The sequence below is a fragment of the Eretmochelys imbricata genome, chromosome 11 (genome assembly GCF_965152235.1).
Source record: "Eretmochelys imbricata isolate rEreImb1 chromosome 11, rEreImb1.hap1, whole genome shotgun sequence".
Lineage (NCBI taxonomy): Eukaryota > Metazoa > Chordata > Testudines > Cheloniidae > Eretmochelys > Eretmochelys imbricata.
In genome coordinates this window covers 82,659,934-82,679,938 of record NC_135582.1, presented here as the reverse complement: position 1 = coordinate 82,679,938, position 20,005 = coordinate 82,659,934, and the positions used below count along the sequence as shown (strand labels likewise).

The 20,005-nt window shown below is 41.0% G+C and overlaps 1 protein-coding gene across 4 annotated transcripts in view; it reads right to left on the bottom strand.

Moving 5' to 3' along the window:
- MCM3AP (minichromosome maintenance complex component 3 associated protein) overlaps window positions 1-20,005 on the bottom strand; it is a 79,031-nt gene that overhangs the window by 51,068 nt on the left and 7,958 nt on the right. For all 4 annotated transcript variants that reach the window (XR_013347576.1, XM_077830651.1, XM_077830653.1 and 1 more), the window contains exons 4-10: window positions 19,810-19,888; window positions 16,324-16,471; window positions 14,475-14,671; window positions 11,610-11,749; window positions 3,170-3,367; window positions 2,662-2,930; window positions 594-756 (exon numbers count right to left, since the gene is read on the bottom strand). Coding sequence is in view for 3 of the 4 variants with exons in the window: in XM_077830651.1 (XP_077686777.1) it covers window positions 594-756; window positions 2,662-2,930; window positions 3,170-3,367; window positions 11,610-11,749; window positions 14,475-14,671; window positions 16,324-16,471; window positions 19,810-19,888 (1,194 nt within the window). In the remaining variant the exon portion in view is untranslated. The remainder of the gene's footprint in view (window positions 1-593; window positions 757-2,661; window positions 2,931-3,169; window positions 3,368-11,609; window positions 11,750-14,474; window positions 14,672-16,323; window positions 16,472-19,809; window positions 19,889-20,005) is intronic.

Below are 20,005 nucleotides of genomic sequence, written 5' to 3'. Positions count from 1 at the left end.
TTATATTTAATTTTCTTTTCACTTTTTGCATTGTTTGCTTTTTAGCTTTTACTATTGTGGACAGCAACTCAAGCCTGGCCCCTAACGAGCGTTTTCTTTTGTTTCTCATGCACTAGCACAAGTGCCTAAGGGTTTCCAACACCGGAGCACTGACGTTTCCCAAAACGAGTCAAGGACGTCTCTTTGTTCTCTGGTAGCATTGCACCTAGCACAATGGGGCCTGGTCCATGAGATGGACTTCTAGGCACGATGACAGTGCAAATCATAGGAATAAATGAGACCCCAAAATAACAATAACCACCCTGAAAATGTGTTCCATATTTTGTGGGATGTAAGAATATCAAATTTTAAAATGGTTATGCACTCACTCTGAAAGCAAATCCTACATTTTACATGCTTTTCTATGTTGCATTGTGGTGGAAAGGCATTTTGGTTGCTTCCTTTGTAAATCTGAGGTTTTTCTTAAAGAATACAGCAGGCAAAACTATTAGGGTTTAATAGATATGCACTGGGTTTGGCGCTCTTTGAATCAACCCTGGCCCACACTGTATTATTAGACACTGGTACACAACACGCACACTCCTTTTTCTTACCTGGTTGAAGTAACAGTGTAAGAGACAGGCATTCAGATAGGAAGCTGCTCGCACCAACTTGAAAAACCTTACAAAGTTATTGCTGTTTAATGCAGCAAAGGCTTGAACTGCAAATCTGACCTCAGCTGAGTTTCGGACAGCAGGTTGAAACTGTTGCACTTCTCTGTTGAGACAAGAAAGATGGGAGTTTTATCATCTAAACATTAATGACCATAGCTCAACAGTGATGTCTGTGAATGTATTTTTAAAAATGGCCACTTTTAAAACACTCACACAATTAAAGATCGTCTTGATGCCTTGATAGCAAAACTCTAATGCATGTAAATTGAATTAGTAGCAGTATCCTTTCATCATTTATGCTCTTATGTAATAATTCAATTAGCATTAGCATAATGGTATATTGTCATGGCTGACAAAGTTAATTCATTTTAAAATTTATGTATTTAGACACTTTCTGAAAAAAGTGTGACTAAAGTTTTGCGCTTTTCTCAGCCCAAAAGGTGAGTTTTGAGTTACTTACACATGGTGAAAAATGGAAGGTAGTATTGAAGCACTTAAAGAAATTTAATGTTTTTCTGATGCATTTAAAACAGGGCTGTTTATTTCAGTAATCAGATATTCCAAAAGACGTTTATTCAAATGTTTATATTCAAAGGTTGGGTTTTTTCTGGGTGAGGAAGAAGATTTTAGTAAATTCCATTCACCCAGTTTGGGATTGGTAAAAAAAATTAGTTTTTCTTTTTACTAAAATAAGATAACACTTTACGACATACGGCAGGAAAAATGGCTGTAGTTTGAAATATGTCCCATAAATAGTCCTTAATAACAGGAAGTGAAAGTTTGAGAGGGTTGGGGTGAAAATGAATACGTTTTAGGCAAATGAAAAATAAGTTCTGAGCATCTTCACTGAGCATCTGAAGAGTAAAGAAGCCTTGTCCCTTTTATGACATCACTGCAAATTTCCCCACTCCACCCTGCACGGCTGTTGTCAGGATGCATGAGGCTTGCATTAGCACACACACAGGAAAATCTCTCTTTACACCTTACCCACAACCAGCGCCTTAAAACCAGCAAAAAAGCAGATTACAAAACTTGCAGAGAGGCAGCAGTTTTAGGGTTTCTCCATAATGTTTGTTCCATTCTGTGATATCAGCAAATTCTAAACTTACACGTAAAAATCTATAGTTTTCATTGGCAATGATACAGCCATCACAATGTAAATCAATGGGATGCTGCCCTGCTAACCCAGACATACAGAAAGCTGCCTCCAGTCCAACTGGTCCCAACAAATGTGTGAATGTGACCAACGTTCCCTCTAGTTTTTTCTGTCCACGTGCAGAATTAATTTTATGAGCAGCAATACTGAGGTAATGTGAGGCTGTGCGCCACCAGTAGAAACAAAAAACCTAGATATAAAAAAAAAAATTTTTAAGTTCCCATTGGGATAATTACTCCAGCCAGGACAAGTTAGGCATTTTTGAACTCACTGTCAAAAAATTAAATGTAAGCGTAAGAGAGAAATAAAATTATGAAATGCAAAGACCAGTCAAAATACTAAAACAACAGCACTTTGAAAGAATAAAATTACCGAGAATGTACGTGTATTGCAGCAAGTACCAACAAGCAGCTGGCCAGAGGCTCCAAGGCAGAGGGCAGGAGCAGCACGGCAGCAGAGGGAAGGGGCACTTGAACACAAGTTGCCGGATGTGCACGGCACTTGATTGACTCTTGTGCAGGTGCGCAGCTTAGAGGAAACCCTGAAAGCGACCCTCACCCACTACATTTGCCTCAGTGAAAGGAAAAGCAAAAACCTAATGGGAATTATTCAAATGCTAAAAAGATTAGAGCATAAACAGTTTCTTTCTTCTCCGCTCTCTCAAAAGTAAGTTAAAGGAAATGCAATGCAAAACCTGAATATATAATCATGAAACATCTCCATGATGACAATTTGTATTTTTTAAAATGTAACAGTAAAGCCTTCACCTAAGAGCTTCTAAATATGAATTCTATATTATACAAACGTTCCAGAGGCAAAAGATGAGGCAAGTGTGACAAGCTGACAATTCACCTGAGAATATCCCCCTTGTTGAGATTCAGCAGCACATTGTAGCCTCTGAACTCTGCTTCACTCTTGCAGTAAATACCCTTATTAGCCAGGTCCTGGTACATCTCCTTCAGGCTCTGCAAACATTTAGTCATGTTCTCATTGTTGATCTTGGCATCAAAGGAGGACATGGGCTCCTCGCACAAGTGGTGGGCACAATGAATATGAAAGCGAGTGCACTTCTCAATCAAGGATACTGTTAGAGGGTCACAAAGATGTTGCTGGGTTATATCCTGACCAAAAAGAAAAGCAACACATTTGTAAATTTAGAAATAGTTACAAACATAGCCAAATAGATAAGTCATTGTGAATTCCAGCTGGAATTCATATTTTATATTTTTCACATAAGCATTCTACAGAAAACTTTGTCGAAAAGATGAGTCTTTTTTTTTTACTTTTTGTTTAATTTTTGAACTGCTACAGGTGTATTTTGGATTCTAACTGTCAAGTGGGTCCAAGTGCCAAGGGTTACCTTTCTTATTCCACGTGTCCTATTCCATACAAAGTCATACCACTCTCGGTAATTCCCTTCCCCTTGGTCCATGATTTGGGTAACTAAATAGTCCATGGTCATGCGCAACACCTCTGAAGGTCTCAGTTCATGGGGCAAAGGCTCCTCCTGGTCTGCCGAAGACCTGCTGTATTCCTTTATTGCAGCTGCATGGTTTACCTGAGAGAGCAATCAAAGAAACACGGAGTGTATATTAAAATCCTGAGTATTAAGTTGACTGTGTTAACATAACCATTGCCAAATATCTACTTTCAGAACAGAGTAGGCTATTGAAAAAGAGTTTGACATTGTCCACACTTGTGACCAACCCTTGCTGTGGAGAACAACATCTTTTACATAAGAATGGCCATATTGGGTCCTAGCCCAGTATCCTGTCTCAGATAGTGACCGGTGCCAGATGCCCCAGAAGAAATGATCAGAACAGGGCAATTTAGAGTGATCCATCCTGTCATCCAGTCCCAGCTTCTAGCAGTCAGAGGTTTAGGGACACACAGAGCACGGGGCTGTGTCCCTGACGATCTTGGCTAATAGCCATTGATAGACCTAATCTCCATGAATGTATCTAATTCTTTTTTGAACCCAGTTGTTCTTTTGGCCTTCACAACATCCTCTGGCAATGAGTTCCACAGGCTGACTGTACATTGTGAGTAGTAGTACTTCCCCTTTTGTTTGTTTTAAACCTGCTGCCTATTAATTTCATTGTGTGACCCCTAGTTCTTTGAAGGGATAAGTAAACACTTCCCCATTCACTTTCTCATACCATTCATGATTTTAAGAGACCTCTATTATATTCCCCTCCCGTTGTCTCTTTTCTAAGCTGAACAGTCCAAGTCTTTTTGAACTCTCTTCCCATGGAAGCCGTTCCATACCCCTCATCATTTTTGTTGTCCTTCTCTGCACCCTTTCCAATTCCAATATATCCTTTTTGAGATCAGGTAACCAGAACTGCAGAGAGTATTCCAGGTGTGGGTGTTGCATAGATTTATATAGCGGTATTAGGATATTTTCTGTTGCATTATCTATCCCTTTCCTAATGGTTCCTAACATTTGGTTAGCTTTTTTGACTGCCGCTAAACACCGAGTGGATGTTTTCAGAGAACTAGCCGTAATGACTCCAAGATCTCTTTCTTGAGTGGCAACAGCTAATTTAGACCCAAGTGTTTTGTATGCATAGTCGGGATTATGTTTCCCAAACTGCATTACTTTGAATTTATCGACATTGAATTTCATCTAGCAGTTTGGGGCCCAGTCTCCCAGTTGAGTGAAATCCCTTTGTAACTCCATGCAGTCTGCTTTGGACTTAACTGTCTTGGGTAATTTTGTATTATCTGCTAATTTTGCCACCTCAACGTGCATCCCCTTTTCTAGACCATTTCAGAATATGTTGAACAGCACAGATCCCAATACAGATTCTTGAGGGACACCACTATTTACCTCTTTCCATTGTGAAATCTGACCGTTCGTTCCTACCCTTTGTTTCCTATCTTTTATCCTGTTACTGATCCATGAGAGGACTTTACCTCTTATCCCAGGACTGCTTACAAGCCTTAGTGAGGGACCCTGTCAAAGGCTTTCTGAAAGTCTAAGTACAGTATACCCACTGGATCCCCCTTGTTCACAGGCTTGTTGACCCCATCAAAGAATTCTAATAGATTGGTGAGGCAGGATTTCCCTTTACAGAAGCCATGTTGGCTCTTCCCCCACAAATCATGTCCATCTGTTTCAACCCATTTGCTGGTACTGAAGTTGGGCTTGTTGGCCTGTAACTGCCAGGATCACCTCTGGAGCTTTTTTTAAAAATGGGTGTCACATTAGTTACCTTCCAGTCATCTGGTACAGAGGCTGATTTAAGCGATAGGTTACATACCACAGTTAGTTCTGAAATTTCACACTTGGGTCCTGGGGACTTCTTATTGTTTATCAATTAGTTCCAAAATCTCTTTTATTAACACCTCAATCTGGGGCAGTTCCTCAGATCTGTCCCCTAAAAAGAATGGCTTGGGTGTGGGGATCTCCCCAAAGTTCTCTGCAGTGAAGACAGATGCAAAGATTGCATTTAGTTTCTCCGCAACAGCCTGGTCTTCCTGGAGTGCTCCATTAGCACCTCGATCATCCAGTAACCCAACCGACTGCGTGACAGGCTTCCTGATTCTGATGTACTTAAAAATATTTTTCTGTTAGTTTCTGTGTCCTTAGCTAGTTCTTTTCTGGCCTACTTTATAATTATTTTACACTTGTCTTGCCAGAGTTTATGCTTCTGTTTTCTTTACTAGGATTTTTAAAGGATATCTTTTTGCCTCTGCCTCTATTACTCTCTTGTTTAACCAGGGTTTCATTTTTTTTGATCCTCTTACTTTTTTTTTTGATTTAGGTATACATGTAGTTTGAGCCTCTATTACGGTGTTTTAAAATAGTCTCCCTGAAGTTTTCAGGCATTTTACCCTTGCCAATGTTCCTTTTCGTTGCTATTTAACTCATTTTTGTGTAGGCTCCATTTTGGAAATAAAATGCCACTGTGGTAGGCGTATTTCACATTTCCCCCCTTAAAAAGATGTTAAATTTAATTACATTATGCTCACTATTATTGAGCTGTTCAGCTATATTCACCCCCTGGACCAGATCCAGTGCTCCACTTAGTACAAAAGCAAGAATTGCCTCTCTCTTTGAGGGTTTCAGGACAAGCTGCTCCAAGAAACTGTCAGTTATGGTGTCAAAAAATGTTCTCTCTGTATTCCTTCCTGAGGTGACATATACCCAGTCAATAAGAGGATACTTGAAATCTCCCATCTTATTGCATTTTCTGTGTTTGCAGCCTCTCTAGCCTCCCACAGCATTTCACAATCACAGGTCAGGTGGCCACAATCATCCAGGTCAGGAGGTTGGTAGTGTATTCCTACTGCGATACTCCTATTGTTCAAACATGGAATTCCTATCCATCGAGATTCTATATACAGTTTGATTCATTTACAATATTTACTTTATCTGAATCTATGCTTTCTTTCACATGCTTTCTTTCAAGGACAATAAGGCCATTGCGGAGAAACTAAATTAATTCTTTGCATTGGTCTTCACAGTTGAGATGTGAGGGAGATTCCAAAACCTGAGCCATTCTTTTTAGGTGACAGATCTGAGGAACTGTCCCAGATTGAGGTGTCATTAGAGGTGGTTTTGGAACACACTGATAAATTAAACAGTAATAAGTCACCAGGAGCAGATGGTATTCACCCAAGAGTTCTGATGGAACTCAAATGTGAAATTGCAGAACTACTAACTGTTATCTGTAACCTATCGTTTAAATCAGCTTCTGAACCAGATGACTGGAGGATAGCCAATGTGACGCCAATTTTTAAAAAGGGCTCCAGAGGTGATTCCTGCAATTACAGGCCTCAGAGGCCTGACAGACATATTGTCAGACATATAGATGAACATAATTTGAGGAAGAGTCAAGATGGTTTTAGTAAAGGGAAAACATGCCTCACCAATCTACTAGAATTCTTTGAGGGGGTCAACAAGCATGTGGATATAGTGTATTTAGATTTTCAGAAAGCCTTTGACAAGATCCCCCACCAAAGGCTCTTAAGCAAAGTAAGCTGCCATGGGATAAGATGGAAAGTGTTCTCATGGATTGGTAACTGGTTAAAAGATAGGAAACAAAGGGTAGGAATAAATGGTCAGTTTTCAGAATGGAGAGAGGTAGATAGTGGTGTCCCCCAGGGGTCTGATCTGGGCCGAGTCCTATTCCACATATTCATCAATGATCTGGAAAAAGGGGTAAACTGTGAGGTGGCAAAATTTGCAGATGATACAAAATGACTAAAGATCGTTAAGACCCAGGCAGACTGCGAAGAGGTACAAATGGATCTCTCAAAACTGGGTGACTGGGCAACAAATGGCAGATGAAATTTAAAGTTGATAAATGCAAAATAATGCACATTGGAAAGCATAATCCCAGCTATACATATAAAATGATAGGGTCTAAATTAGCTGTTACCGCTCAAGAAAGATCTTGGAGTCAGTGTGGATAGTTCTCTGAAAACATCCATTCACTGTGCAGCAGCAGTCAAAAAAGCGAACAGAATGTTGGGTATCATCAAGAAAGGAATCAATAAGACAGAAACTATCATGTTGCCTCTATATAAATCCACTGTACACCCACACCTTCAATACCGCGTGCAAATGTGGTCGCCCATCTCAAAAAAGATATACTGGAATTGGAAAAGGTTCAGAAAAGGGCAACAAAAATTATTAGGGGTATGGAACAGCTTCCATATGGGGAGAGAGTAATAAAACCGGGACTTTTCAGCCTGAAAAAGAGACAGCTAAGGAGAGATATGACTGAGATATATAAAATCATTACTGATGTAGAGAAAATAGGTAAGGAAATGCTGTTTACTACTTCTCATAACACAAGAGCTAAGGGTCACCAAATGAAATTAATATGCAGCACGTTTAAAACAAATAAAAGAAAGTATTTCTTCACACAATGCACAGTCAACCTGTGGAACTCCTTGCCAGAGTATGTTGTGAAGGCCAAGACACTAACAGGGTTCAAAAAAGAACTAGATAAATTCATGGAGGATAGGTCCATCAATGGCTATTAGTCAGGATTGGCAGGAATGGTGTCCCTAGCCTCTGTTTGCCAGAAGCTGGGAATGAGTGATGGGGAGGATCACTTGATGATTCCTATCTGTTCATTCCCTCTGGGGCACCCGGCACTGGCCACTATCAGAAGACAGGATACTGGGCTAGATGGACCTTTGGTATGACCCAGTCTGGCCGTTCTTATGTTCTTATATAGTGCCACTCCTCTACTAGCCTGACTTAGTGTGTCAGTCCTATATATTTTGTACTCTGGTATTACCATGTCCCATTGATTAGCCTCATTCCACCAAGTTTGCGTAATGCCTATTAAATCAATACCTTCATTTAATGCTGGGCACTCCAGTTCACCTATTTCAGTATTTAAACTTCTAGTATTTGTATATTATACCAGTTGTCCCCCATCTGTCATTTCTGCAGGCAGGGCCATAACTACTGACTTGATGGTATTTAATTTATTCACATAAAGGCTTTTGTATGGTCCCCACCACTATAGTATTTGAGCACTTTGCAAATGATAATGGATAATTCTCACAGCACCCCTGTGAGGCTGGGCGGTGCTATTATACCTCTGTTTTAATGGTGGGGAACAGAGGCACAGAGAAACTGAGTGACCTATCCAAGGTCATACGAGGAGTCTGTGGCAGAACCAGAACAGAATTCTGATCTTGAGTCCCAGTCTACTGCTTGCACCACAAACCATCATTCCTCCCAAAATATCCAGAGTGGCTTCAGTCACAGCTGCAGCACTTCTCTTTGCTGCCTGAAGAGGAGGCTGCAGTGCTCACAGGGTGAGGAATAACTGTTTTGAGAAGGGAGAAATTCATCCCAAAATCAGCAGGGTGTCTTGTCAAGTACATCAGGAAAAAGTAGCATTCATCCCCGAATGAAACAGTGTATAAAAGCCCAGGCTCTCCTCCTTGGGGAGACAGACACACACACAGACAGGTCTTGGTCAGATTCAGTGGGATGAATGAGCCCTTGCTTACACCACAGACAAGACAAAGCTGCTGTATTTGGACTACAGGTATAAAAGCGGATCAAGATATATTATAACCAAATGCTCAAATACAAAATAGGGGATAACTGGCTTGGCCGTAGCACTGCTGAGAAGAATCTGGGAGTTGTGGGTCAGCAGTGTGATGCTATTGCAAAAAAAGCCAATGTAATTCAAGGTTGCATTAACAGAGGCATAGCATGCAAGTCACGGGAGGTGACAGCATAGCTCTACGCAGTGCTGGTTAGGCCTCAGCTGGGGAACTGTGTCTAATTTTGGTCACCAATGTATAGAAAGGATGTAGAGAAGCTGGAAAGGATCCAAAGAAGATCAAAGGTACAGAATGCAAGCCACCTGAGCAAAGTCTGAAGAAACACGTGAAAAGATAGGAGTTGCCTTACCAAGTGGGGGGTCAGTGCTAATGAGGCCAAGTCAATCAGGGTGGATGTGGCCTAATCCCAACAGTTGACAAGAAGGGGTGAATATCAGCAGAGGGAAAATTACTTTTTGTAGTGACCCAGCCCCTCCCAGTCTTTATTCAAGCCTAATTTGATGGTGTCCAGTTTGCAAATTAATTCCAGTACTGCAGTTTCTCCTTGAAGTCTGTTTTTGAAGTTTTTTTTGTTGAAGAATGGCCACTTTTAAGTCTGTTATTGAGTGTCCAGGGAGACTGAAGTGCTCTCCTACTAGTTTTTGAATGTTACAATCAGCACTCACCCCCCACTTGGTAAGGCAACTCCCATCTTTTCATGTGTTGTATATTTATACCTGTCTACTGTATTTTCCACTCCATACATCTGATGAAGTGGGTTTTAGCCCACAAAAGCTTACGCCTAAATAAATGTGTTAGTCTCTAAGGTGCCACAAGGACTCCTCGTTGTTTTTGCTGATACAGACTAACACAGCTACCTCTCTGAAACCTGAAGGAACATGGTATGTTTAGTTTGGAAAAGAGGATATTAACAGAGGACATTAGAGCAGTCTTCAGATACTTGAAAGGCTGGCATAAAAAAGATGGAGAAAACTTGTTCCCTCTTGCCACAGAGGGCAGGACAAGAGGCAACAGGTTCAAACCACAGCATAGCATATTTAGATTAAATCTCAGGGAAAAGTTTCTAACTAAGAACAGTAGGACAATGGAACAGACTGCCTAGAGAAGTTGTGGAAGCTCCTTCCCTGGAGTTTGCAAAGGGAGGCTGGATGGCCATCTGTCTTGGATGGTTTAGACACAACAAATCCTGCATCTTGGCAGGGGGTTAGGCTAGATGATCCTTGCAGTCCCTTCTAACCTTTTTGTGACACTATGCCCCATATTCTTCATAGAGATATAGTTATGTTTTATGCAAGATGGGTCATGTAAGATATTTTTGGAAAGGTTATGATGTACTGACTATGATTATCCTATTTGTATGGATGTATCATTTCTGTATCTGAAGTTAGGAATATTGACTATGTAACAATTATAATTGTGTTTGCACCTGGGGAACGCCCAGACGACAAAATGCAGTCAGTCTGCCTGGTTAGTCAATGGGCCATTAGGGAGAACAATAGGACTTTGAAGATGCTAATCTCCCACCTTCCTGAGAAGCTTCCTGGGATGCTGCTTTGAGGTTGCAACATCATGGGATCATGTCACCTGGTACTAGATTCCATCTTGGACTACTAGCATTTTTCCACAGAGGCGGGAAATCACAGAGAGACAAAGGATTCCGGCCATATTTAAATCCTATTTAAGGCAGGGAAGTGAGGTAATCAGGGTCGGTTCTTCACTGAATCCCTGCCCAAGACGACTGCTGGAAACACCCAAGACTGATCTGGGGAAGGGAAGAATGGACCCAGGCTAGAAGGTGTCTGGCCCATGAAAGGAATATCTGGAGTTCTAAGCTGCAAGCAAAAGAAGTTGTTCTTCAAGAGTCTTTGCAACCTGCTTAAAACAACAGGGTGAGAAATTATTACTTGTAGCCAGTTTCTTTAGTGTATTAAGCTTAGTTGGTGTGTTTGCTTTATTTTCTCAAGTAATCTACTTTGATCTGCTTGCTATCCCTTATAATCACTTAAAATCTGTTCTTTGTAGTTAATAAACTTGTTTTTGTTTCCTATAAACCAGTTTGCGCAATTCATAACTGGAGGGCAAAAAGCTGTGCACATCTTCCTCCACATTGAGGGAGGGGGTGATTTTCATGAGCTTATGCTGGTACAGATTTGGGTGCAGCACAAGACAATACAATTTTGGGTTTACACTCATGGAGCGGGTGTGCACTTGAGTGCTGGGCAATCCCTGAACTGAATTTTCCCACACAGAGCTGATCTGAGCTTCTGTGTTCTTTTACAGCTGGGTGTTGCCTTACCTATGTGTGTGCCAGAGGAGGCTTGAGGGCCTGGCACAGCAAGACAGAGTGAGCGAGCCCAGGCTGGAGGAACGGGAGGGCTCAGTGGATCCCCAGTACATCAGGGGGCACGCTGGGGGAGAGGGAGCAACCTGTCACACCTATGAGTCTATAATTGTTACAATAACCTATTATCAATTTAAAAGAGAGCTTTTCCCCTGTAATGGGGAATTTTATATACCCGTACTGCAGCCTTGGAAAGGGTTTTACTATCTGTGCATCTACAAACAAACAAGGGATTTCTTTGTAAAAAACCCAGTTCATATTTAAGTTCTGGGATCTAGAGTCATTGGTCCCTAGAAATTTTCATCAGAATTAAACCAGAAATATATTGCACAGTGTTGACAGCTTAACTGACAATTCAATGACAGCAAATAAACAATCACAACAGCAGCAGTCAGTACATAGAGGCTGGTACCTTGTCAGATCCTGGGACCACTTCAAAGATACTGAGCTGGTTCCTTGTCTCCCTCATATAGCGTTCTTTTTCAGGACACATGTCTGGGCACGTTCCAACAAATGTTTTAGCTTTGCCTAGATCGGTCCTTTTTACTCGAGCTAAACAAGTGTTAAACAAAAACAACGGTTAAGTGTCCTGCTCCTTCATTTCCAACTGATGTACATCACCCAGATATAATCAAATCAGATTACAGCCCTAGGTATGCCATGTTTCAGCAGGAACCCAAACATCCACTCTTTATTATTTACTAGAGTGCTGACAGTACACTGTACTGAACAAATGTAGAGGGTAACTAAGATCATTCAGGCACTAACAGTGGGTGACCTGACAGTGGATTCCTCTTCTTCAGTGACTTTGCATCTATCACTCTGCCTAGCCCAGTGGTGGGCAACCTATAGCCCAACAGGGTAATCTGATTGCGGACCGTGAGACATTTTGCTGACGTTGACCATTTGCAGGCATGGCCCCCCGCAGCCCCTGGGAGGGCCAGACTGGGACACGTGGGGGAAAAAGGGGTAGGGGTACTCTGGACCAGTAGTTCTCAACCTTTCCATACTACTGTACTCATTTCAGGAGTCTGATTTGTCTTGCATACCACAAGTTACACATCACTTAAAAACTGCCTGCTTACAAAAATCAGACATAAGTGTCACAACACGCTATTACTGAAAAAGTAATTACTTTCTCATTTTTACCATGTAATTATAAAATAAATCGATTGGAATACAAATATTGTACTTGTATTGCAGTGTAAAGTATATAGAGAAGTAAAACCAGGTCATTGGATGATATTTTAGTTTGTCCTGACTTTGCTAGTGCGTTTTACATAGCCTGCTGTAAAACTAGACAAGTATCTGGATGAGTTGAAGTATGCCCTGAAAGACCTCTGCGTACCCGCAGGGGTACACATATCCTTGATTGAGACCCACTGCTCTAGACAAAATCCAAGGGCAGATAGATGTTTTTGATATGATGAGCTGAGTAATAGGTCATATTCAAATAATCATTAGGCTGCAGAGCTGACACAACAGAGAGATAAATGGCAGTTCACATGACTCTTAAGACTAAATTATGCATCTTCCCCCATGCAAAGCCAAGTTATAGAAAGGATGAGGGAAAAGGCATCTACATGCATAAGAAATTGGTGACTAGTCACTCTGCCTCAGGGAAGCCTGTAATTTAGGGCCAAGCATGTAGTACTTGATCCATTGTCTTGCTCCCCATTCCTGTAATCTTGCTATGCCAACATACCCCTTTTCCTTGCAGAGTCCACTTGAACAACATACCCTTTTACTCAGCAGTTTTACTGCATTTAAACGCTTCAGCAACACAGACATTTTTCGCTGTCTGCACTCAGTACTGTAACAATCCACTTTCAAAAGGATATCTTCGTCACTAAAAACATGCAGGTTGTTTTTTCTTTAAATGTGCAGGTCTTTCAGAAACTAATGGCGCCACCAGAAAGATGCTGGTATGCATAGCACCATGAAGCAGCTCAATCCATATGAGGTAAACATTCCATGGCTCCAAATTAAGTTTAGAGTCATGCCCCTATAAACCCATGTGCTGACTATTTATTGCTTACCAATGTAAGATTTCCAGATCAAACACACACAAAAACTAGTGTCTATTTGCTAAGACTTTTGCTCCAATAACATTACACAAATACAGTAGTAAAACAAGTTTAATATGAAACTACTAACATGGCATTTAGATAGTTCCCTAGAGAATCCACTGATCCCTTCTCAAATATAAAAGACAGGCTTTTAAGAATGGACTCTCTTACAATTTCTGATCTGTGTAATACGTATCTTTACTCCTTCAATGCACTTTAGCCTTGTAGCTGCACTCAAAAGTTAGCTCCCATACAATTCCGTGGTTTGAGAAATGTTTAAAATATCCTAAACTAATGCCTCTTTTATATAGTACATGCCAATAAAGTATGCATAAACATTCTTTTGACAGGGATACTATCTGATACTTACTCGTCAGAACAGATATCCATGTGCAATAAAGAAACATGGAATGTTGTAAGGACTATGAGAAACAAGTCTACCTAAACAGAGCAGTCCCTCTGACAGGAGGAGAAAACCATGCTATTTTATAGGCTGTTCTATGCAGATTCTTACAGCACAACCATCCACCATGGTAACTGAGAATCCAGAGTCTAACCTCTTTGGTTTCATACGCAGACATTGTACTCATTTACCTCACTCGAGAGTCCCTTTCCAGCAGAAAAAAAGATTTTAAATAATGTAAGCAGATTTCATAATACTTCATTGCCTAGTTTCTCTCCCTAGTAAATGATAGAGAGATTCTGTTGATCTCATCAGACAAGCCTAATAAGGATCTAGCTAATACAAATGTCCTAATGGTAAAAACTCTACAAAATTATAAAATAACATTCTTACGTCTCAGAAGCAATGTGTCATTTTTATCATAAACCAGTTTTATTAAATACAACAAAATAAATGAAAAATAAAGGTAAAAGTTTACCCTCTTGGGATCTGAGCTCAGGTATTTTATTGTCATTTGAGTAGTTGAGCTGCCCCCCCTGAGGATGCAGCTTTATAGATGTTGAACTTCTAGATTTGTAGTGTCCAAGTTTAAAATAAGACTCTCAAGAGTTACAAGTAGGATACGAGATTTGCTAGGGCAGATCAAACCATTGGTCCATCAGGTCCTACCTCTACTAGTGGCCAATGCTGGATGCCACAGAAAAAGGCCATATTTTGACAGAGAAAGAATTCCTTCCTAGTTCCTACAACAATCAGCATTACATTTGATTATCCTCATCTACACACGCACAATTACCAATGTTACCTTGACGCATTATTTTATCCCTTTGGTCCAGAAGGCGATATTTGTCTTCAGAGGTCTCGGCCACTGAGCCTATCAGGTTACTGACAGAGGATGCTGATACAGCCAAACTCTCAGAGTTCTGCCCTTCAGTCCCAGAATCAAAAGGGTCTGCCTCAAACTGCAGCGACTTTGTAAGAGCAGATTTCTTAGCTGGAGAACTAGAAATAAACAACAGATTTGATCAGTGATACTCTACTGGACACTGTGAAAATAAGAGGGACTGCAAGCCAAAGAGAATATACATTTGCCTGGATTTCTACTCTTAACATACATCTCACATTATTGTCTAAAACCATTCTGGAAATGTGATCCTGTCAGCAATGTTATACTTCTGTACATTACAGTTATGACGGTCAGTGCAGTCTTGAGCATTTAGACAACTCATTTACATAAACGCGTAATTAATTTAAGTGGAAGTTATGTATCTAAATCCCCTAGACAGATCTGAAAAAAGTCTCAAATTTGGACAGCCATGGGACATACTGCATGCAGCAGTTCAAGATATAGCACACAGTATGATAGTTTGATTCTGTTCCTGACTGCAACAAACTTTTTCGTATAATACTAAAGAACTAGAGTGTTTGGCTAGTAAAATCGCTTGACAGACTATTCAGTCTTGAATAGATGGTATCTTACATGTTGGAATGCTACCCAGAAACACAACAGGTTATTCCATTAGGACCATATTCCATACCGACACAAATATATCCAGAGACTATGAAAGGCCCAATCCCGCAGGCATTTTATAACAGCTGATTATCCAACAATTGATTTTTATAACAAATTAGCAAAAAGAAAAGGAATACTTGTGGCACCTTAGAGACTAACCAATTTATTTGAGCGTGAGCTTTCATGAGCTACAGCTCACTTCATCGGATGCATACTGTGGAAATTGTTGAAGATTTCCACACTTTCCACAGTATGCATCCGATGAACTGAGCTGTAGCTCACGAAAGCTTATGCTCAAATAAACTGGTTAGTCTCTAAGGTGCCACAAGTACTCCTTTTCTTTTTGTGAATACAGACTAACACGGCTGCTACTCTGAAACATAACAAATTAGGACAGTATTTACAACTGAGATTTATTTGCATGGTGAGCTTCAAGTTTTAAAATGCAGCTGAGCAAAATGAGCTGCCACAATAATTTAATGTACAACATTTTATTTTTCTCACACCACAAAACAAAAGTGGCTGAAGGGATTTTGCTCAAATAGCTAAACAAAATTCACCTTTGGGAAGAGAACAAGCTTGGAAAACTTCAGCAAGCTAAGAACATCTGAAAACACAAGTTATAATGGTTTGAAATCTTAACTATAGTGGTTATTATCTAAGCCTATTACAATGAAAAGAACAGAAGAGCAGTTGCTTTATGGTCTTGTAGCCAAAACAGTGTGAGCCCCATTGGGAAAAAAAGCCACGGATATATAACTTAACAGGCAAATTAAGAATAAATAAGGCATCTTAAGATCCAAATCATGCATGAAATCAGAAGCATTACTGCACATATAGGAAAAAATTATCTGTTCAACATATGCCTCAACCTTCGAATTTTAACAAGACCAAGAGGCTCCTAAGAACACTCACATTCCAACTGGAATGAACAGAGAAGGTAAACAATAAATATACAATACAATTAAAGGAACTTATCAGAAACTGCAAACAAAACTGCCATGACTAAATGGGAACTTTGTTTTTTTTTTCTTGTTTACTCAATACAAAATGATTGTGGTTACCAGACATACATTCTGATAGGAAATTCCTGTCATGGAAAAGGTCTCTATCAGCCAGACTGCTAGAGAAATGAACATACCTTTTACTAGACAGGCTGCTACTGGTGGAGGGTCTTATTAAAGATTTGCGAAGAGGGGAATGCTGATAGTTTTGCTCTTCTTTGCTTTGTCTCCCTTCATCTTCATCTGCCTTCTTCTCCTTAGATGAAAATTCTCCCTTACCAAGACCTGAATAATATACCAAGTGAGGTCAGATACTTGCCAAATCATGCAACTGAAATTTTTAAATTTACTTCTTGAAAAAATGTGTTCTAATTTGTTTTAATTGTATTTCCTTATGGTTTTAGAAGTCACAGACATGTGAATTTAAACAGCATTTGCAAGCTATTTTGCATTAGAGGATGTGTCATGCACCAGTTCAATTCCACAGTGTAGGACTATGAAACTTATTGGTTCTGTTGCAGACTGACAGAATGAGACACTACAATCCATACAGTTATGTAGTTCAATATGAACCGACAAAAGGTTTATTGAGCAATAACTGTAGTTGTTTGGCAGATTGTCAACAAATGTAAAGCCTGATTATCTGAACTTTGGATTTCCCAGTTTTGGATGTCTCCCAAATCAGAAATTTGTACAGATATGAATTTTATCAGAAATTGTGATTTATCCAAGTGTTCTGAATGTCTCCCAAGACATTTGGATAATCATTGTACAGACTCATTCTCGGATGCACGTGTCCTCAGAACTTAAATCTGAACTCTGTGGAGAGCTGGGGCCATGCGTATGCCTTTGGCAGCCGCAGCACATATCTGGTATGTTGGCTAGGTTGTTCTGCTAAAATGATCAAAAGTGAAATAATTTAAGATGAAGCCATTTTCACAGTCAGGCTCCAAAGTTAATGTCATAATGAGAGGAGCATGGGCAAGTAAGCACTCTCAGAGCTTCAGGAGGACAACACTGCAGCAGTTTGCATTCGTTTTTTTGTGGGGAAGTTTAGGGCTGTGGAATTATGAGGCAATACTTTTGGTACTGGTATTTGTCCAAGCATTTCTCAAAGGCGGCCACCAGGGGCTTTTCTTGTGGCCACAGCCTCCTGGGCCGTGGTTTGGGAGAGCAGAGGGCAAAGTAGCAGCCCAGGGGCCACTAGCAGTGGTTGGGCCCACCTCCCTCTGGAGGAGCAGGCAGTTAGTGCGTTCCCCACCTTCCTGGGAGTGGTGGGGTTGGGCTTCAGCCCTGGGGTGGTGGGTGGCAGGCTCCAACCACGGGGCTTCAGGCTCTGTCCCCAGGCCCTGTCCCAGGTGTGTGGCTTTGGGCTCCGTTCCCTGGCTGTGTGGTGGCAGGCTCTATCCCCGAGCTTCCCCTGCCCCCATCACCTCTGGCTCCCATTGCCTCCCCCAGTGCCGCATCGCCTGCTGCCTCTGTACCCACCTCCCCTCCAGGGCTTAATTTGTCCCCGGAGGTGAGTAAGTCTGCTGTGAAAAGTGATATTAACAAACATACATATATCACTTTTCACAGCAAACTTACTTATAGCTAGCAAGTCTCAAAAAAAAAAAAAAAAAAAAAACACAACCCAAAAAAGCAAAAGAAACAACAACAAAAAAGACAAGACTGTTCAAAGCACCTTATTTGTGTTTCTATTCTGTTTTGGTCTAGTAAAGAATAGAGACAACTATACATTATTTGTATTATTGAGTCTTCAAAAAACAAATAAACAAACCCTACATATATAAATTATAATGATCTGGACATGTATATGTGTATATTTATTTGTTTTTCCTAAAGTATTTTAGGAAAAATTGTCAGAGCGGCCACCAGCAAGAATTGGTGGCCACACTCTGAGGCCACCAAAAAATTTGTTGTGAGAGCCCCTGTGCAGAGTACCACGTAGTGATACTTCGATCCTAGGAGTATGTTTACAATAAGGTTAACTAGAGTGTTTTTTTCCAAAGGAAAGTTAACATGGGACGTATACTTCCAAGCTGGACCACCGTCTGCGAGAGCTGTTCATAACAACTCATGTCTGACAGACCCATACAAATTATTAAATTTAAACACTTATTTTAACACAATACACTAAAAGGGAAAGACATAACTAAGTAGCCAAAACATGAGGAAAAGAGGAACAGGAAAGAAACTGAAGACATCAGCACCATGTAACCTTACATCAAACATTTAATTCAGCAAGGGAGAGTATATCTGCCCCAGAAGTCAGCTTTCCAGATGGTTCCTAGTTTGCAAGAATACTAGAAGGAGAAAACACCATCTCTTTTATTATGCAAATAGTTCTCACATTAAAATTTTACCCAACAATCTAAAAAGTTTGTTTGGCAGCATGAGGGTCTTGCTACTCATAAAACCACAATGTTAGGAACGTTCACAACAGCTAGTGCCTAATCGGCTGGTTATCCATGGGTGCTTTATAAAGGCATTATAGCTTTTAAGTAGGACAGTTAAATTCAAGACCTACATTTAATCCTTAAGGCCAAAAAACAAAAAGTGAAGTAGGAGAATAGCAGATTAGATATATAACAGGTAAGGCTACGTCATGGGTATTTTTAGTAAAAGTCATGGACAGGTCATGGGCAGTAAACAAAAATTCACGGCCAGAGACCTGTCCATGACTTTTACTATATACCCCTGACTAAAACTGGGGGGGGGGAGGGGGGAGGGCATGGCCCTGGGACACTGCGGGTGCTTGGGAGGAGGCGCAGGTACTGCTGTGGGTGCTGGGGCGGAGGGGTTGGCAGGGCTGGGGCAGGTTCCCCTCCCTCAGCTCCTGGGAAGCAGAGACCTTCAGCTCCTAACTTCAGGGCTGCCTCCGCTGCATCCCAAACCCCAGTTCTGCAGCTCCCATTGGCTGGGAACTGCAGCCAATGGGAGCTGCAGGGGGCGGTGCCTACAGACAGAGGCAGCACATGGAGCTAAGAGCTGATGGAGGGGAGTTCCTGTTGCCCTTCCGGAGAGGCCCCCCCAGGTAAGCACCCCAATGCCCAGCCCTGAATCCCCCCACATCCAAATTCCTGCTGCTGCATGGCAGGGGACCTGAGACTGCCCCAGCAACAACTGGTGCGAATGGCCCACGGGCTGCCCGAGCTGCTCAGGTGGCTCCCGGGCCAGCTGCATGGGCCGCTGCAGAAGTCACGGAGGTCATGGAAAGTCACAGAATCCATGACTTCCATGACCTTCGTGACAAACACGGAGTCTTAAAAATAGGTCGTTGGAAGAAAACCACTCTCACTTAATCAACATCGTCTTATGAACAATATTAGACTTTAAAAAGCTGAGGGTTAGCAGACACCACCAAGAATTGCTTTATTTTTGAATTTTTACTCCAAGTACATTCATCTTATTTTCTTAAAGACTGTACAAATCAGATACTGTACATAAGCACAGCCTTTGCATTTGGTGCCCATCACAAAGGGAGAAACCACCACAGAAACAGTGTTTTACTTCTGGAGCCAAATTCCAACCTGGTGCAAACAGGTGCCACTCCACTGAAATCAACTGATTGTCACCCTCTTATATCATGCCTAGAAGAAATACAGACAATAAAAGCTTACTTGTTTTCTTCTTATGCCAAAATGTTACTATGTCTTTATGTAACCCTTTTGCCTTCTTCCTTGCCTGAGCAGCAGCAGCCTGAAAAACAGCATGCAATACCAGGGACAATTAGCATCGGAACAAGATGTAAAGAAGTCTATACAGCATGTACAAAGATATGTTTGTTCCACGGGGAGTTCGGAGATCTCCCTAGAT